This window comes from Zeus faber, assembly GCF_960531495.2.
Source record: "Zeus faber genome assembly, chromosome: 6".
In the NCBI taxonomy this organism is placed as follows: domain Eukaryota; kingdom Metazoa; phylum Chordata; class Actinopteri; order Zeiformes; family Zeidae; genus Zeus; species Zeus faber.
In genome coordinates, this window is record NC_137201.1 from 9,664,432 (window position 1) to 9,684,584 (window position 20,153).

Below are 20,153 nucleotides of genomic sequence, written 5' to 3' on the forward strand. Positions count from 1 at the left end.
ATACTCTAAGTACAGGACCTGCACTATATATTTATCAAGTGGTATTGAGAATACAATTTTTACCTATTTTACTATGAAATGGTGGGACTCAAACTGAGAGGAAATCAAATTAATCTCTGGCTAAGCAACTAAAAGGTGAGCCATGTAGAGTCAAATGCAACTTATGGATCATAATAATATAATAATATAATGATAATATAAATCATATAATAATAACAATATATTAAAAATGATCGAAACAGCATTAATTTGCACGTTGTATTTTTATTTTGTATTATTTATTAGTAGTAGTATCTGCGATACTAGTAGATGCCGGTGGTCGCCCATGGTGTCCTGCGCTACGGATCCACACCAGTAGGGTGCAGTGTGTCCTATTTGCTGACGGCGCCACGCTATTAAATTGGTATTTTCAATTCATTTACACAGGATCTCTCCAAACGAGAGTTGGAAAGAAACGCGCAGCTTTTAAATTATTGCCTCACCGAAAGGAAACGAATGCAAAGGCGTGAATAAAATACAAACAGAGCGAAAGCCTCCCTGCCCTGTCAGTCCGAGCAGGCTCCGCCCACGCGCCGCCAGCTGATGGCATTAGCATTAGCCACCTAGCCGGGAAGCTACGGAACTTAGCTTGTGTCGCTAGCCATGTTGGCGTCAGTGCACGTTAGAAACGCGAAACGTATGTTAAAAAAGTAAAAAGGAGAAACAAAAAGGCTTCGGAAGATATCGGGGGCTGTAGATCTGAACACGCACCAGAAATTATGTAAATACATCACTATGGTGTCAGCTTAATGCAACATATGAGACATCGCTGCTAATGCTAAGCTAACTAGCGATCCGCCTGCTTGTGTTGTAGTTGGATTGCTAACCGCTGTTAGCTCCGTTTTCCGTGAGTTTAAAGTGGTGACAACGTAAGTGAAATGTGCGAGAAAAGTTGTTTTTTTTCTTCAACGTTATTGGAATATTTTTACTGTAATGTTGCGGTTCGGTGTATATATATGTATGTGTATGTGTATGGGTGTGGGTGGGAGGGAGGGGGCTCCGGGCTAAAGATGCCTCATGTCTTACATCGGAAATAGTAATAAAATAAAAGCTGTTGAAACGGGGCCACTGAATGGAGAGTGGAAGGACTGTCTACCAGCCAAACACCGTGTGATACTCTTAATTATGTCGCATCTTTCATTCAGTCCATTTTATTGTCAGTTGTGTTGTCACACAATCACCTGACAGCGTTCGTTTTCAGCTTGAACTATCTCATTTGTTTATGGACAGAGTCGGATTGTATATTTTTTGGGGAACAGTCTCATCAGAATATGGTTATTAAGGGTGTTGTGTTTGTCAAGGTTGGTGCATTGTCGTCAGGGCCATCAGCAAAAAATTATCATAAAAAAAACTATACAGAATGTGTTCTGTGCTTTGGAAACTATTATTTGAAAGCTGTGGTGTGTGTGTGTGTGTGTGTGTGTGTGTGTGTGTGTGTGTGTGTGTGTGTGTGTGTGACAGACACACACACACACACAATAATATAGCCAGGAATCACAATTGACAAGTATGTCAATTGTATGTAAGTTATTACAATGTGTATTTTATTTGTGATTATTTTCTCAGGTGTGGGTGGCGAGTGGGATAAGCCGGTCCCAGAATCAGGGAGCGTTGGAACATTCAGATTTCATGACCAGCTGCCAACGGTTCAAACCATCCGACGAGTCGAGACAGGAGCGCACGTCCCTTTCATCGCCTGGCGCCATTATGCGCGGTGTCACCGATCCCTGTACCCGGCACACTGGGACGAGACTCCCACACAACCAAGGGCTCCAAATGATATGATAGTTGCTGCTTGGATCGCTTTCTGTGCCTGCAAGGGCCTCGCGCGGGTTCTGCTCTTCCTCTCCTCCTCCAAACCCCCACCTTCCTTCTGGGAGACCCTCGCCAGGGCGGTCTCGGGCACAGTAACCATGGGCAACAGCTGTGTGTGCCGTGAGGACAGTGACTTGGACGATGCCCACCACCCCCACCAACACCACCACCCCCACCACCACGGGGCATCCAGAGCCACCCGGGGTCAGGCCCGGCGGGTGGACCACAGCACCAATGCGGGTGTTGACGCCGGGGACGTGCGAAGCAGTCGGCCCCGGGACCCAGTGAGGCCGCCCCGCCGGGGTCGCGGGCCCCACGAGCCCAGACGCAAGAAGCAAAACGTAGACGGGTTGGTGCTGGACACGCTGGCTGTCATCAGGACACTCGTGGACAAGTGAGTCTCGACAAGTTGTGCGACAATTATGTTCCCTTAGTCTTTAGATAGATAGATAGATAGATATAGATAATTTATTCATCCCCGGAGGGAAATTGAAGTGTCAGCAACAGCTTAGATAAAGAAAATAGGAAAAAATAATAAAGCAATGGAATAAAAAATAGAAGAAATGGCAGTATATGGAAAATGTGGAAATAAACAGTAAAACCTAATGGTTGTTAACCTAATGGTCGACTGTTCACAATAAAATATGACTATAAACACGAATCCTAGTGATCAAAATATATAACCTAAAAAATAACAGAACAAAAGAAAACAATGCAATTTTATTCTAGATGTATTTATTTTGAGGAGCACAGGACCCAGATGGCAGTTGAGGTAAATAACGCCTGGTCACTATTTGAGGAAATATGGGCACTGTCAATAAATGACATTGAGTTGGATTTCACTATTTTCTATTTTAATTTTTTTCATCTTTATGTAAAGCAAAGCCACTCCCACCTCCTCTCACTGTCACTGTCACCACCTCTCAAGGTCACTGCTTTTATTCACCGCAGAGTTCTTATAAAGTATTCTGCTGACGGTGTTCTGGGACATGTTCTCCGGTGGTTCTTATATCTTTTGTTCTTGCCTGTTTTTAAGTGTACCTCCTGCTTAACTGTTAATCCAAAAGGAAATGGTGACAACTGCGTAGACCTATGTGGGCAGACGTGGGTCACAAGTCAGCAGTTCCATCATAGATTCAAGATTCATGAGGTTTATACCTCATGTACATACTTTCATACATATATGCAGTGAAATGTCTTTGCAACGCACCCGGAGATTATGCACAATAGTTACTTAACGAACATAATAGCTAACCTAATTCCTACCTAGCTAACTAACTTAAACTAACTGATTCCTAAAACGTAATGCAGTTAGTGAATAGAATAATATAAATAAAATTAAATTAAATAATAATACAATATTGAGCAATATTGGCTTAATCCTTGCCAGATAGCAGTGATCAGCTCCATCACACATGGCTCTCAATTTCCTTGGACATTCATTTGTTCCAAGCACAGTGGCTTGAATTTCATGCCCCTCCTGCATTCACTCCGTTGGACACATTCCTGTTCACGATTTGCGTAATTTGGCCAGAGATTTCCACTGTTTGCCTTTTGAGGTGCAGCTCAAGGATTCTTCAATAATTGGTCAATTTTATTGCTAATCGACGTTATTGGTATAATTTAAAATCATAAATAGTCTTGTCAAACCTTGTCTTGACAAATGTCGAGTACGATCCAAAACTTGTTAAAAAAAAAAAAAAAAAAAAAACCAACAACCAAGAATTTATATATAATATTCAGACTCTTTTATTTTATATATTTTTAAACTCTGGTAGGACTAGGACACAAAGTAATAGAGACAAAGAGAATTGGCCCCGTTTGTTAGTGTTTACCAAGGAATGATTGAGGATACATTGAAGCTAGATATGATTTAATTCTACTTAAAGGAAAAGTAGAGTTGCTTGACTGAATCTACATTTTGTCATCTACATTCTACATCTTACTGTTGTTGTTATCCTATTAGGAAAACTGCAAATGAAAGATGTTAAAGGAAGACAGAATGTTCCAAGTTCATATCCCAGTGGGATTCATGATCAAAATGCCTGTAGCTGCTTGAGTGATTCAGAGGGTTAAAACGACTCTACGGTTGCATTATTTAGACATCCTTAGCAGAGCGTGAATTATGCCAAATGAGGTTCCGAGAAATGGCAGGTGCAGCAGCAGCAGCAGCCTGTCACTATTTGCGGCCTTGCTGGGGATGAGGTGTAACAATGACGGGAGTATCATCCGCCCGAGCAGCAGCTGAAGCAAATCCATCTGTCATTATACGACACACGCCCGACACGTTCATCTTTTATTTACACTATATACCACTACAGTCAGATAGTGCCTAAGAATGTTCCGCTAAACCATCCAAATGAACGTCCCGGTCAAACGTGTTTCCCAAAAATCACTTTGTGGTGTGGGGGTGGTGTGGTTTAAGCAGCCACAACTGTCTTGGGTCTAGGTAATTGGGGGCAGGACCAGGGTGGCTGTACGCCAGTTGCTCATACGACCAATCAACAAGCAACAGGTAAAACCCCCATCCCCACACACACAGGAGAGGACCTTTGTCATGACATGTTTTTCCAGCTTGCCCATACTCTGCAATAAAACTGGTGTGTATTCAACCTCATTGCCTTTCTCTCTTTGTCGGAGGGCCCTGAAAACGCCAATTGGGTGCAGATGAGCTGCTACACACTTCTAATCAATTTGGGATATCGTAATGAATTCCCACTTTCTCTCGCTTGTTCTTTCAGTGACCAAGAGCCCCCGTACTCCATGATCACCTTGCATGAGATGGCAGAAACAGGTGAGACCTACACACACACACATAATACAAGTATGGCCATACTTCCTCCTTGGTGCATATATTGATGTTTCTGTCATATTCTGAGAGACATTGGATTGGAAATGGATTTGAATTTGTTGACAATTTGTGATTTCTGTCCGAATTGCCTTTGATGTTGACAGTGCATGGTGTGTGTACTTTTGGGCTCTACATCCGTAAGTCACTTCCTACATTGCTAGACTAGGAACTGGTTTCCTGTCGAAACTGGACATCAATAATGACCTGGGTGAAGGAGTTCCTCTACATGTTGATCTAGTATGTCTGCAGCTGTGAAATGGACTGAAAACCCTGAAAACACCACTCGGATGGCATGTGGCAGGCGAAACTGCCACACACTGTTTTTAGTTGTTTTATTTGCAGGGACACGATGGGTTCCTCCATGCGCCTGTGCCCCACCCCGTCAAATATTTGCTTTGAACAGACAAATCTGATTAGAGTGACAAAATTCTGAGTCGAATACAGCCCAAGAAATAATTAATAATAATTATCGGACACGCATAAAATAAATCCCCCATATGTTTAGTAGGCTGTCCCTCCCTATTTTTCTTTCACCATGCAACAGTGTTTTTTTAAATTTACTTAAAACATTTTCTAGTTTTTTTCCAAAGTGTAGTTTTCTTAATATCCAAGGCAGAAGACTTGATGGAGATTACTGTTGGCACCAGTTTACTGGTTTGAACTCTTGAAGTGTCTATTTCACAGTCTTGTTGCTTTTATGATTGAACACTCCTGCATGGTGTTATGAGGCATTGTTTTTTTCAGATATAATTTGGGTGAATCCCATGATACTCATTATTGACTTGCTGTGTGTGTGTGTGTGTGTGTGTGTGTGTGTGTGTGTGTGTGTGTGTGTGTGTGTGTGTGTGTGTGTGTGTGTGTGTGTGTGTGTGTGTGTGTGTGTGTGTGTGTGTGTGTGTGGCCCCTTCCCCACATAGAATGAAAGCCGTAAATCCACTGGCAATGTTCCATATTGGCGTAATATGTGAGCGCGAGCCAGTGTGGATGTTCTGTAAGAGTCATTCTGTAAATGTCCCCACTCTCCACCTAGTATAATTTCCGGGAAAATGGTTTTACGGCTGTGACTGGAAGTGTGTGTAAATGGAAGCAGTAACATTGCAGAGACAAGCACGTAAAGCAGGGGTGGAGCCCAATTCGAATTCCGGCACAAAACCTGGGTTTTGACGAATATTTATTTTGTACAAATACAAAAATAAAAACTAAAAAAGACCAACATTCGCTGGCTAATCCGAACTGTTGCACTCGGCTGCAATGACGAGAAACTGAAACACGTACAGTCTCTACGGAGACGGGTATTTCTATTCTTAAGGAGCTTGCGTGCGTGCATGTGTGTATCTGGATTGGACGAATATCTTTGGCAGAGTAAATCCGTGATTTTTAATTTATGTATTTTTTTGTTAGGTTTTTTATTTTTTTGTGATTATTGACCTTTTACATCTTATTAACCTCTTAAAAACCTACTTCCTGGTGAAATCACATGCGCTGTTTATTTGATTGGATAGTCCTCGCTTTTGGCAAAGGCAGGAGGCTTTGTCATAGTGAGTGATGTCACCCTCAGCCAATCAGAAGCTTGATTACCATCCACCACAGTCCACCAATCAGAAGAGAGATCCAATCAGCTTCAAGCCATGTGCAGCTTTTGGATTGTGTTGACGCTTTAGACCAATGTAAGTTTTGCCTGTTTTTTCTTTATGCATGTTGGTTGCAAAGAATTGTTTAAGGCCAAGTAGTGATGGAGATTGGAGACTTTCTACACCAGTGTTGGAAATCATTTTTACAGACAGAGGCGATGCAGAGCAGGAAATTTATCTGAGCCTGATTAGTGAGAATGGTTCGCAAAACTTGCAAATATATCGGCAACCCCTGGTTGTTGGGCTCACAGCGGCTGGTTGGAAAACAAAACAAAATAAAACAAAAACTAACCCCTCATTCCAAGAGACCTATTCCCACTTATTTTAAGTCGCTTTGGACAAAAGCGTCGACTATTACTTGTCAGTTCAAGCCATTAGTTGACTTATCGTTGCACGTTTATGATAATATCACCTGGTTTTGAATATATAGGAAGACATTTGTGTTATAACTTCCGCTGAATCCTCACCAGAATAGTGCACATAATGATCATTAAATTAGTTAATCAAGGGATCAGTTGCAGGCTGATAAGCACCTGCATTTGATCGAACAGGATTGTCGATGATTCTTGAAACTTTGAAGGCTACATTGTATGCGGCCATTACGGCACCCGGGGCTACTCTGTTTTATTGCCACTTGGAGAGGGCAGCTAGAACATGACAGTGCCCATGCAGATCCGTGATTGGGGCGTGGCTGACCCATGCAGGGACCGTGTTGGGTCCGTGCTTGGAGTTGCCTGTAATTATATCCCCCTCAATGACGTAATTTTGCGCCGGCACCTGCGAACGCCCCCAGGCTGCATTTGTGGAAAAGCAGTTGCAATGCTTTATCTGTCCACCGGCGGGAGCAGTGGTTTAAAAGGTAAAGCAACTCGCATATAGGGATAATGCTGCCTTTGTTTAATGAAAATTATACAGTACATGTTTTGGAATGGAACATAAATTCTGAATCAAGATATACATCTATGATTTTAAAGAATGAATGGTTTGAAAGAATGAATTAATGACTGTTTTTGTTTTATTGTTGATGTATTTAATTTAATAAAACAAATAAACACTGTGCGTAACCGTTTGTAACAGGTGTTTTAATTTACATAAAATAAATGTGAAATATCACAACAAATTTAATTGCAATACTTAATGTATCGCAATACTCGCTATATCATGCGTTTTCGTACTGCACAAACTTTTTCATGCTTCTAAGGACTTTTTGGAGGAGCCATCCCTTACATTGTGTCCGCAATGCAGGACCTACTGTAGGAACGGTCGTAGTTCTTAGAACACACACTCCGTTTTGAGCAACTTATTCAGCTCCTGCTCCAGGACAGGGGCTGAACTTTCAGTGATGAAAGTGCTGGTGATGGGTCCTGACCTAAGACCACGGTCCCCCGCACTGAGTCGCCCGGTCGAGTCGCATCGCTCCGGGTGGGGACCAGCCCAAGTACACTCGGCGGTAATAAAAAAAATACATGACAAATAATAAAATAAAAAATGTATTTTTATTGTAGATGTATTTATTTCATTTTATGAAGTTAACAGAAAATCCCCGAGCGAGCAAGCTTGTGCTTTATGAAAGTGGGAACAAACTTTTAAATTAGAGTGAAGATTCAGCAAATTGACTGATTATTTCTCTCCTCAAATTTGTTCAGAATGTTTGGTGGATTGATAAGATTAAATCAGTGAAAGTTATGGAGTAAACAGAACATGGAACTGCTGGAACCCCGTTGGATGACGTGTGTGTGTGTGTGTGTGTGTGTGTGTGTGTGTGTGTGTGTGTGTGTGTGTGTGTGTGTGTGTGTGTGTGTGTGTGTGTGTGTGTGTGTGTGTGTGTGTGTGTGTGTGTGTGTGTGTGTGTGTGTGTGTGTGTGTATTCCTCTGTGTTCTCTGTGACGATTGAATGAGCTTGAGACAATGATTGAATTAAAACATTGAACATTAAAACAGCAACAAATAGCAGGGCTAGCATTGAGGTGATAATGGCAGTGTAAGGTTTAGAAGATTAGGTAATTAATATATTTCAGTTACCATGTTTCCTCAAATATAAACAGTTGCTCAAATAAAAACCGGTCCTCAATAAATACCCGTGGTGTGGTCAACACAAATAAATAAAGGCCTAAGCCCTACCTAAGACTAAGACCAGGGTTAGGGGAAAATCCATGATTGAACTACCGGTGCCTGTTTTACAGCATGTGTACAGTATGCCGGTTAAGCACAATGTACATTCCCGCAGCTTTACTGTAAATTGATAAATTCATGACTACAATCATGCTATCGTCAACACTTTGTTGCCTTTAACTCATTGTGTGAGAGGTGAACCTAACTGAGAATGGAGCAGGTTTATTTTGTTTTTTTGTCCTACAGTGTGCTGTGTGCGCACCTTATAAGTTATTATAATGTATTACTACTATTCTATGGAAATACTCATTTTAAGTATATTATTAGTATCTATCGATCCCTGTTGCTTTTTAGAATGATAACTAATGCACACGCACACACACAGACAGTGTAATTGACCATCTGTGCATTTTCACTATTGATAGTATTAGATCATTTTTATCTGTATTTCTGCAACACCCTTTGTTTATCACATATTTTTGCTATTTTACCTATTGCTTCCTACTTTGTTTGTTTTGTTTTGTATTATTATTTGTATCGGAGCCTCCCAGACAACAACTTTTACACAAGGGTACGGAACTTGTCTCTAATTGCTGCAATACACATTTTTTGAGTGACTACGAAGCAGACCGTTCATACTTCATGGCCCATCATTGTGTCACCCAACAGGTCTGGAAGCCCTCACACCTAACCCATACATATGCAAATGCAGACCCATTGACAAAAAGAGAGGCTCAAATGCAGATATTTGTTGTGATATTTCACAATTATTTTAAGTAAAATAAGAATTTGATAGTTCAAAAACCCTTATTTTGAAATCAAAAGGCCAAAGACTAGAACCTATAAATCCACGCCCTTGGCCACTTTAAAGGGAGGCTAGTAAAACTTTTAAACTAGTCACTTTAATGTATCAAGTATTGCATACCTGTTTTGTCTTCCCTCCTAATAGTATATTGCAGTGTTTGCCTTACAACACTGTGTCTATCTTACCATTCAGTATGACACTGCATTGTTGTCGCCCACGGCTATTTTAAGATGTACAATATCAAATTGACTCACTGTCATTATTGTCTGCATTTTATTTTGTCTTTCATTTAGGTAAATACTTTTAAATTACTTATACTACACTACTTCTGTCCATTTTAGATTTTTAAATTTTGTTTAAAAAAAATTATGTTAAAATACTCTTTAAATTCTGTTTTTAAATACTGTTTTATTTGAAAGCTGGCTTTTTTATCCCATCACCAAACAAGATGACCAAAAGTCTGGAGTGAAAGAAGCAAAGGAAAAAAAGCTTTGCGTTAGTAGAAATATTTGGATTGAATACAAATGGGTAAAAGGGAAAGAAGCAAAAATGTCATATCACATTTTGAGTTTTTGAGAATTTTTTTTTCTTTTTTACTTCACACGAAAATATAAACGTAATGCAGCTTCGGGGGGCACTTCGGGGCCCTTTCCGCTGCTTGTAGGCGCTGACATAATACCGAGCTTATACACCAGAACCAATTGGTATAAGTCCTATACACTCATTGGTGGACACACACATACATACATACATACATACATACATACATACATACATACATACAGGTGGTCCCGTCACACACACGCACACACACTACCAACACCTGCTTTGAATACACCCCAGCACCCTCCTGGTTGCATTCCTCTCCTTTTGCTCTCATTTACTGCCATCACTATGACAGGAAGAGGCCATGTGCCCAATTGCTGTTCCAGTTTTCCTGGACCTGATTAACCCTGTTTTTCAATACATGTTGTCATCCAATGTTTATGTTTTCCATGTAAATGTTGTTTGGTTCTATGTTTAATTGTCTCACCCATGGTGAATCCACCCGTCTTGGGGCAGTGATTAGTTGTTTATAGACCCAAACATGCTAAAATAGTTCTCCAAAGAGGGGGATTGGTGGCGGCTCTGTATAACAAAAAACTGTGCTCTTGTCATCCAATAGGTCATCCACAGTTATTGCAGCAGTAATTTATAAAGAGTTGCATTGCAGGTTGAGAACTTGAACTCCACTTGCAGACTAACTCTGTCCTAGATGCAATGCCTAGCATGCTGACAGCACAGGTTAAAAAAAATAATAATAATAATAATATATATATATATATAAACGTCAAATGTCAACGTTTCACTTTTCATTAACAATTTCCAGAATATTTGCCCCAGAATCTTCTCCATAGGTGGTTCTCTAGAATCCGTCTTTACCTCTGTATTATTGTGTGTTTTCGAGTATCGCGTAGTATTTCACTTATGATCATATTTGTTTGACATAATGCTTTCAGAGTAATGGAATCAAACAACGCAGGTGTCGATGTGCACTTAGTGTTGATATATTTGGAAACGTTCAAGGACTCCGGGGTCTCCACAGGAAGCACGGCGATTAAGTGTCCTTGTGAAACCTGTTGCCTTTCTCATATTTGTCACTCATCCAACTGCATCCGACTCTTAAATCTCCTCTGACCCGCTCTCCCAGACGACGGCTGGCTGGAGGTGGTCCAGTCTCTGATCCGAGTCATCCCGTTGGACGATCCGCTGGGACCCGCTGTGATCACCCTACTGCTGGACGAGTGCCCCCTCCCCACCAAGGTCAGCCGTGGCTGCAGTGTGTCTTTGTTTATTTGTTTGTTTGCACATGGGTAGTTGACGTGACACTTCATTTTACCGTAATTAAATGAAAATCCATACTAAAATTTATTTTCATTTCAATGAATTATGAAGGACAATGTGTTTTCACAGTTATTTTACCATCCAGAATTCAAGCATTTTCAACTTAAACATCAAAATGTCCTGTGGTGTGACAGTAGTCATGATGTAAGACCGTAAACATGAGTAAAATAAAAAGATTCTTGAAAATGGATTAAAAGGCCTCGGGCATTATGTCATGGGGGCCTGTTTTCCTGAATTATGTTCGTCGATACCACTGAAGTTATAAGAAATTTATCATGGTTCATTCAATTATGTAATAAAATTAGACCTGCGGTGTGACGCAATGTATCTGTTTATAATCGGGCAATTTGTAGAGACCCCATGGGGTCCTTCACTCAGACCACCACCGGGAATTCTGACAGATATTTGAAAAGTCTGCATCTTCTATTAATTTGATCACGTGTCCATTTTCCTCTGTCCCGTAGTGTGATACCTCTCTACATTATGAATGTAAATTTTTTTTTTTACCATGTAGACAACAGATATATATTTAGCTAACTAACGATGAAAGGCTAACTATTCGGCCTAAAAAGAGAAATATTTCCCAATAAAATCTCACACCGCAGAACTATGTATGTGATGAGTTGACAGAAAAGAATGTTAGAAATGGTGAAATATAGGCAATTTGTGACTTAATTACTTCAGTAAATTTATTGAATACTAATATGTATTTATTGTTTCTTATCAAAATCAACACACTTAGAAAATGTCACCTCCTTTTGTCAACTACCCACATGCAATGGAGTGTATGTACTGACCGCCCCCCATCTGCAGGACGCTCTCCAGAAGCTCTCCGACATGTTGAGCCTGAGTTCTGCCGTGGCGCGCCAGGACGCTCTGAGCCCCGCCAAACACAGGAACACCACGGCTGTGCTCGGCTGCCTGGCGGAGAAACTGGCCGGTATGGCACAGCACGCACAAACCACAAGGATGAAAGGACTCTCACACACACACACACACACACACACACACACACACACACACACACACACACACACACACACACACACACACACACACACACACACACACATACACACACAAGTTTACTCCTATAATTGTCACAACAGGGCCCAGATATGATCAGTGTGGTTTAAAAAAAACAACAAAAAAAACAGGGTACTTACTAGGCTTGGGCCAATAACAACGATAATATTGTGTGTGCCGACATTTGGGCGCGACCGCATCAATGATTTGGATATCACCCAAGCCTAGTTCTTACCTGGTCCTTGAGGTGCTGGAAATGTTTGAATTTCGTCTTCAGAATATTTGGTACTGGAATACCTTGAAAGCCCCTTTTGTGCCAAAGTGCTTGAAAATAAACCGTGATCATCGAAAACCTGTGATATTCCCCCTGGTTTTGTGATTGAAGTCATAACGTAATAAAACATTTCCAGAATCTCTTTCACAACATAGATGATGCCACGGTAATTGAATCCACTTATGACACTTATAATAGTAGATGACAATGAGACGAATAATAGATATACTATATAATAGTTCTAATTCTACTAATATAAATAATAGACAATGAGGCTAAGATTATATTATATTTTAATTAATAAAGATCACATTGAAAATGTATTATATTTTTGTTTTGTGTTGTTTTGCTTGAAAATGAAAAAAAAAAATAGTGCTTGAAGTCCTTGAAAGGCCATGAATTTCATTTGGAATGCCAGAATGGAGGGGGGGGGGGGCAAATTCAAATTATTTTTAAATGTCAATGTTGCAAATAATTTAAAGTATCTAATTTAATTTTTATGCTTTTTGGGGGGTGGGTGGGTGGGTGGGTGGTCGGAGGGGGCCCAGATAAAATGCCTGGCGAGTGCAATCGTTCCATTTAATCCAGACGTGCTCATCACTCAAACATTCTGATCCATGTGTCTGTTACCTCCTGGGAACGTACTAGCGGTGTAACAGAACGTAGTTTATCTGTGATCCTTACGGAATGCAGAGAAGTCATTTCACCGGCCACCATTTGAAGCGTGTGTGTGTGTTGGTTATTTAGGGAGGCACAGATATCTGCATCAGGCCTGATATTTCTCTCATGTACTCATAGTCCCAAAAGCGCTCTGATGCCTAAAACCTGACACCGACGTGACTTAATAGTACTTTTTGTGTTTTATGGAACTTTTGGAACTATCTTTGATGATACACATCTTACAGTTTACACATAGTTGCAAAATAGCATATTTTGCCAGATGACTGCTTGCAGGTCAGGTTAGTAAGTTATATTGGAAGACAAAGCAGTCTTTTTCGAATAACTGAGCTGAATTCTTTGAAATGGAGCGTAAGGATTGGATGAAGGACAACAGTCGAGGGGAAACTATGTGGGGGGGGGGGAATAGACACTTAGATCTTTCCATTGTGGATGTATGATATGAAGACCCATCATTCTAGAAAGTTAGGCCAGTCGTACTCGACAGATGTGGGGGTGCTTATATCTGTGTGTTGTTCTGTCAGGACCTGCCAGTATTGGACTGCTCAGCCCGGGAACCCTGGAGTACCTCCTTGAGAGCCTGGTGAGAGTATTTACACTTGCACGCCTCTCTCTCGCATAGCGTGAGGTCAGTGTAAACGCATGTGTATGTTCGAAAAAGTCAAGTGCATGATGGCGTTTGGTTTCCGTCTTCATTCATCTCCAGAGTTCGGAGGCCCACCCTACGGTCATGCTGTTTGCACTCATCGCCCTTGAGAAGTTCTCCCAGACCAGTAGGTTCAAACACCACGAAAACCTGTTGATGTGATACATTAGACCTGAACGAGCTCAAGGGCCTACACCTGTAACCGCTCAGGATATCTGTTGTTTAGAGGCAGCATTTTGCTTTTGTTCCACCTATCCACACAAACTGACCCTGTAAAACCAGTAGCCGAGCACAGAGCCAATTTAGCCAGAGTCACTATGTTTTTTTGTCTTCATATTGTGATATATCATAGAATTATTCATTTTGGTACCTTCTTCCGTCCTTCCTCCCTTCCTCAGGTGAGAACAAGCTGACGGTGTCTGAGTCGTGTATCAGCAATCGTCTTGCTGTCCTGGAGACCTGGGCAGAGCAGTCCGACTACCTGAAAAGGCAGGTCGGCTTCTGCTCGCAGTGGAGCCTCGACAATCTCTGTGAGTCCTGTGTGTTTGACTGTCATTTGTGAAAGAATTTTGACCTTAACCTTTGGTGTGTGTGTGTGTGTGTGTGTGTGTGTGTGTGTGTGTGTGTGTGTGTGTGTGTGTGTGTGTGTGTGTGTGTGTGTGTGTGTGTGTGTGTGTGTGTGTGTGTGTGTGTGTGTGTGCGCGCGCGCGCCCATCTCTACTGTTTTTAAATACTTTATCACTTTTTTCCAATTCACATCACTTCTTTATACAATAAGAAGCATCTTATCAAAGGGGGGAAAGCCAAAATGCCTTTGTGTTTACGTGTGAATGCAGGGTCATAGCTACTATCAGATCTCGTAGCAATGTAAAGAGCTCCAAGAGCCCATGGAATAAATTCTTCAAGTAAAATATTTTTACTTATAAGTGTAAACATTCAAATAGTTTAAATTATATTCAAAATTTCAACGCATCTGGACCCTCTGCACCACAGGGGGTTGGCGCTCTTTGCGCAGCGTTTCTGACTTCTCCATAGAATTTAATGAGACTTCCAGTGGGCTCAGTGTAAAGCGGGCTTAAGATGAAAGAGTCCAAAATTCATATTCATGGAACGTGAAATTGACCTCCATTCTCTATTATTTATTTATTTATTTATTTGTTTATTTTTAATTTCTCTTTACTTTTTCCCTGCTCCCGTGCAGTCCTGAAGGAGGGCCGTCAGTTCACCTACGAGAAGGTCAACCTGGCCAACATCAATGCCATGCTGAACAGCAACGACGTCAGCGAGTATCTCAAGATCTCCCCGACTGGGCTGGAGGTGCGTTTTTGTTCCAGCCAGGAGCACGAGTGGGGAATTTTGGCTGTTTTTAACTTGTAAAAAAAAAAAAAAAAAAAAAAGCCTTTCTGTGCATGAAAATCTTTCAGTTATAAAATAGTTTTTAAGTAAATTGACAGTTGAGTTACACTAGCCATCTCACAGCACCCTCACCCTTTAGTGATTTAGAAGTCATATTTAATCCAGCCCACATAAACTCTTATTTGTTTTTGAGGGCGGACGTTCACAGTTTGAATGTATTTTCCTACCCCGCCCGCCAGGCGCGCTGCGATGCTTCGTCCTTCGAGAGCGTACGCTGTACGTTCTGCGTGGACTCGGGTGTATGGTACTACGAGGTGACGGTCGTCACGTCCGGTGTCATGCAGATCGGATGGGCCACTAAGGACAGCAAGTTCCTCAACCACGTGCGTCGCTGAGCTCTCACTACATGGTTTTCTTTATTTTGTTCCTTCTTTCTTTTTCTTTCTTTCTTTTTCTTTCTCTCTTTCATTATTCCTCCCTCCCTTTCTGTCTTTCTTTTTTTTTGGTTTCTGTCTTTCTTAATTTATCATTCCTTTTTTTCTTTTCCTTTCTTTCTGTATTCCTTCCTTTCTTTTGTCCCTTTCTTTTTTCTTTCTTTATTCCTCCCTCCCTTTCTTTAATTTTTTTGATTTCTCTCTTTATTTCGCTTTCTTTTTTCCCTATTCCTTTCTTTATTCCTCCCTTTCTTTATTTCTATCTTTATTCCTCCCTTCTTTCATTTTTTTTTATAGATTTTTATTGATCTTTCATTTTTTGATTGATTGTTCATTCTTTCTGTCTTTCTTTATTCCTTTCTTTATTCTGCCCTTTCTTTATTTCATTTTTTATTGATTTCTATCTTTGTCTCTTTCTTTCATTGCTTCTTTCGTCTGTTCCTTCTTTCTATCTTTATTTCTTTATTCCTTTCTATTTCTTTAGTCACCCTCTTTCATTTTTTTATTGATTTGTTGTTCTTTCTGCCTTTCTGTCCTTTGTTTTTCTTTATTCCTTTCTTTCCTTCTTTGTTTCTTTATTCCCCCCTTTCTTTCATTCTTTATTGATTTCAGTCTTCGTCCTCCTTCTGTCTTTCTTTTATTTATAGCCCCTTTCCCACATGGAATCCAAAACATTGCTTGATTAAAAAAATATCTGGCAAAGTCAGCTCTTTGCCTGAGCGTGTTATTTTGTTTCGCAGGAGGGCTACGGGATCGGAGACGACGAGTACTCGTGCGCATATGATGGCTGCAGGCAGCTCATCTGGTACAACGCACGCAGTAAACCCCACTCTCACCCCTGCTGGAAGGAAGGCAAGATTTGAAATCAGTTTTATTTGTCGGAAACGTTGGATTGTTCTGACTCTTTATCAATGAACCTAAAATGGGGTCTCTTGATTATCTTAAGTGACGTAATACTTCACTGGACTCTCGAGTGCTTGGCCCAAGCTGTCCCTCAATTTGTAAATAAAAGGTGGACAAAGTTTGGATTCTGTTGAGTTTTTTTGTCTTGTGTAGGAGACGCTATAGGCTTCCTGTTGGATCTCAGTAAGAAGCAGATGATCTTCTATCTAAACGGACACCAGCTGCCTCCAGAGAAACAGGTCTTCTCCTCGGCAACGTAAGGGGTTACCGTCCATCCCATCTGAGAAATGCAGGAAAACTTTGAATTTCACAGATAGAAAATTGTTTTTTTAATGTATTTGTTTGTCCCCAGCCCCACATGACAAAGTGTGTGTGTGTGTGTGTGTGTGTGTGTGTGTGTGTGTGTGTGTGTGTGTGTGTGTGTGTGTGTGTGTGTGTGTGTGTGTGTGTGTGTGTGTGTGTGTGTGTCCCTGTCCGCCAGGTCTGGTTTCTTTGCGGCGGCAAGCTTCATGTCATACCAGCAGTGTGAGTTCAATTTCGGAGCAAAGCCTTTCCGCCATCCGCCCTCTGTCAAGTTCAGCACCTTCAACGACTTTGCCTCCCTGCTGCCCAACGAGAAGATCATCCTGCCCCGGTAGGAAAGACGGCTGAATGAATGAATGAATGGACGAGTGAATTAATGTCACTGTAGTCATCAGTTACATTGTGTGACCTTGGTGCAGGCTTCTTACCAGGTGCTTGAAATTCTTGAATTTTGTCCTCAGAAATGTAAGTACTGCAATACATTGGAAATAGCCCCTTTTGTGCTGAAGTGGCTAGTTATTATCGGCAGTTATTATAACCTATTTACTGTTATAAAAGTTCAAATTGGACGTTTCCATTCATTGTGGAATGAAACGTGCTGAATGGGACATTGGGGGTTATGATATTGATAACTGCATTCGTCACTTGGGGTGACAAGCCTCTCATTTGGGCCGCCTGAAAAAGAGTTGCTATGTAGCCTTTAAGTAGCTAAAGTTCACAACAGCAACTGTAGGCATATGTGCAAACACGCAGAGTCATTATTCAGAAATAACGGACCCCTGATGGCCGTTATTGATCAATCAGAAGAGAGTATACCACAGAGCTGTCTAATAATGTTGAATGTTGTGTAAAGTAAAAAAGCCTAGAATCTCATTATTGTTAAGATAATTTTGAAATACAATTGCATTAAAATTACAAGATATCCCACTATCATAATATCCAGTGTGTGTTTTTCCCCTAGGCACCGCCGTTTGGCCCTGCTGAAGCAGGTGAGCATCCGAGAAAACTGCTGCACGCTGTGTTGCGACATAATGGCCGACACGGAGCTACGACCTTGTGGACACGGGTACGCGTGGATGCCAAATCAACACACTCGCACACCTATTATAATTATACAATTGTAATGATTTTTCTTTTCTATAGTGACTAATTATACTCCCCTTCCCCCGCAGTGGTATTTGTATGGAGTGTGCCTTACAGCTGGAGACCTGCCCGCTGTGCCGCCAGGACATCCAGACCCGCGTCAGACTCATCGCACATGTCTCATGACACCGCCCCCCCCCCCACCCCACCCCCCACCTCCCCTCCAATCGGGACACAGAACAGTAGTTAACCAATAGTTTCCCTCCTCTTCGGACCACCGAACCCCCGCCAACCCCCACACCCTCCCCGATCCAAGTAATCTAAGTCGACCAACAGTACTGTGAGGGTGGCACCGGAGTTTAAGCCTTTCCTCCTCTATGCACCCACTTCTCTGGGGAGAAGAGGAAGAGGAGGGCCCGAGTGTTTCCAGAGCCGTCTGAACAGTCTGGTTCTGCGAGGGAGGAAGAAGGATGCCCAGGTCTTATTCGGACTGAGTCCACAAACTACTGCTATTTAATATTTAATCTTAAAAAGGTTGGGTAAGGATAAGCGAGGAGCATGGGTGGGACACTTAAGCAAGTACAGCCCCGTAGCACAGTATTACGTAAAAAAAAAAAAAAAGATAACAAAGAAAATGCGATTTAAAACATTTTGTATTTGTAATCCTTGGTTTAGGTATGCGCTCAGTCCCACATTTTTGGGTTTCAGTGTCATTCTCCTTGAGGAAATGGTGAAAATGTCGTTTTGCGGTTTATTCGATCCGTAGGCCAAGATGTGTTGTCTGGAATGATGGATAGCTGTGGAGCCGTGGAGAGTGGGAAAACGTTGCCTTTGTAAATTACTATTCACTTTTTTTTCTCGAAGCAAGTGTTCTATTTCAAGGCCTCAAAAGATAGCAAAACGCGCTGTAATTTTCTATCTGGGCAGAGAGCCCCGCTCCCTCTGTGTCGTGAATGTTTTCTATGTAAGAAACCCGACAAACGTGGTCTGGCTTATTTTTAGAAAGTGAATGTCTAGCGGCTATCTGTACTCTCAACGCGTTATCAAATGAGCTTTTGCTGAAAGGGAAGTTAACGGAATCGAGCGCTCCTCTAACACAGATCTAACTTCCTCCAGATTACTGGTCATTCCCATCCTCGCCCCCATCTAGTGCAAGAGATTGAGAATACTGTGCTGTTTGTTTTGTGTTTCTGCGCAGTGCTCTCATTTCGGTTTTGGGTTTATAATGCAGATTAAATGCAGTTACTCATCAATCTAGACAGTCGTGTAACAGCTATCTACAAGTCATTCAGTTTTAAGCCTGGTGAGTTAGAATTTATTTAGTGTAGGGTTGTCCCCCCCCCCCTGGTTTTTCATCAATATCTACATACCGGGTATGTATTGATTTCCACAAGTACTAGCCTGATTCCCACAGTGAAAAATTGGTAAAATCAAATCAACAAGTTGCCTTCCCCCGTCACATCATGGTGCAACAAAAGCCGATTGTTCTGTCGTTTCTTTGTCCGGTCTGCTGTTCCCTCCCTCCCATCGCCTTTCTGCCCCACTCTCTCTCCCCATTTCTCCACATCGTTTACTTGAAACGTCTCTGCTTTGACTGAATAACAATTGTACTTTGCGGATAAGTCGTTAAAATAACATCGCTGGGAGTCCAGAACAAAAACAACCCTAAATTGAGTATAAACATTGGGGAAAATTATAGTTTACACATTTTAATGTGTCGAGTAAATTGTTTTAAGGGTTCCCACACTACTATCGCATGAACTGTACGTTTTTTAAAATCATTCAACCTGGGTAGTGTAACTTCTATTGATAATATGCATCAGTATGAATAAATGTTTATTTGATTTTTTTTTTTTTTTTTTTAATTATCATTTGCTCTCGGAGCACTTTTTACATCCCGGAGCACCTTTTGAACATGAAAGTGAAAGAATTTATAAGTTATGTCTGGCTCTGCAGAGGAAGTCTGAGGCTGTATTAAAAAAAAAAAAAAAAAAAGAGAGAGAGAGAGAGAGAGAGAGGGGGGAAAAAAAAGAAAGGATAAAAAAAGTAAGTTGTATTTAAACATCTATAAGGATGACCCCTGGGTTCCCAAAGATGTGATTTACTGAAAAAATGTTGTTTCCTGGATTGTGATATTTGTAATAAATGTATGTTCTGTTCAGCAAATGTTATGGTGTTGGTTTGACTGGATTGCACTTATCATGACTCGCAAAATAGTCCTGATGAACTATAGCTGTCATGTTTTACGTTAAACACAAACAGATAGTTGACACATCTCCAAAGTGGTTGGTAATGATAAGAATGAGTCAGTTG

At 41.2% G+C, this 20,153-nt stretch overlaps 1 protein-coding gene across 1 annotated transcript; it reads left to right on the forward strand.

Moving 5' to 3' along the window:
* The first annotated feature begins 710 nt into the window (after positions 1 to 710).
* rspry1 (ring finger and SPRY domain containing 1) lies at positions 711 to 19,973 on the forward strand. The gene is made up of 15 exons (XM_080001757.1): positions 711 to 908; positions 1,606 to 2,248; positions 4,596 to 4,648; positions 10,944 to 11,056; positions 11,951 to 12,077; positions 13,640 to 13,698; positions 13,822 to 13,888; positions 14,160 to 14,291; positions 14,963 to 15,078; positions 15,357 to 15,500; positions 16,292 to 16,403; positions 16,608 to 16,710; positions 16,936 to 17,088; positions 17,719 to 17,823; positions 17,930 to 19,973. Exons 2-15 carry the CDS (start codon positions 1,821 to 1,823, stop codon positions 18,024 to 18,026), a joined length of 1,809 nt encoding a protein of 602 aa, XP_079857883.1. The 5' UTR covers positions 711 to 908; positions 1,606 to 1,820; the 3' UTR covers positions 18,027 to 19,973.
* Positions 19,974 to 20,153: the final 180 nt, after the last annotated feature.

What these genes read in the sequence shown, in the direction of transcription:
- rspry1 (XM_080001757.1), top strand. Translation starts at nt 1,821, where the DNA reads ATGATAGTTGCTGCTTGGATCGCTTTCTGTGCCTGCAAGGGCCTCGCG. An exon ending in CCTGGCGGAGAAACTGGCCG is followed by an intron (nt 12,078 to 13,639) that starts GTATGGCACAGC and finishes TTGTTCTGTCAG; the next exon opens with GACCTGCCAGTATTGGACTG. An exon ending in GTGGAGCCTCGACAATCTCT is followed by an intron (nt 14,292 to 14,962) that starts GTGAGTCCTGTG and finishes GCTCCCGTGCAG; the next exon opens with TCCTGAAGGAGGGCCGTCAG.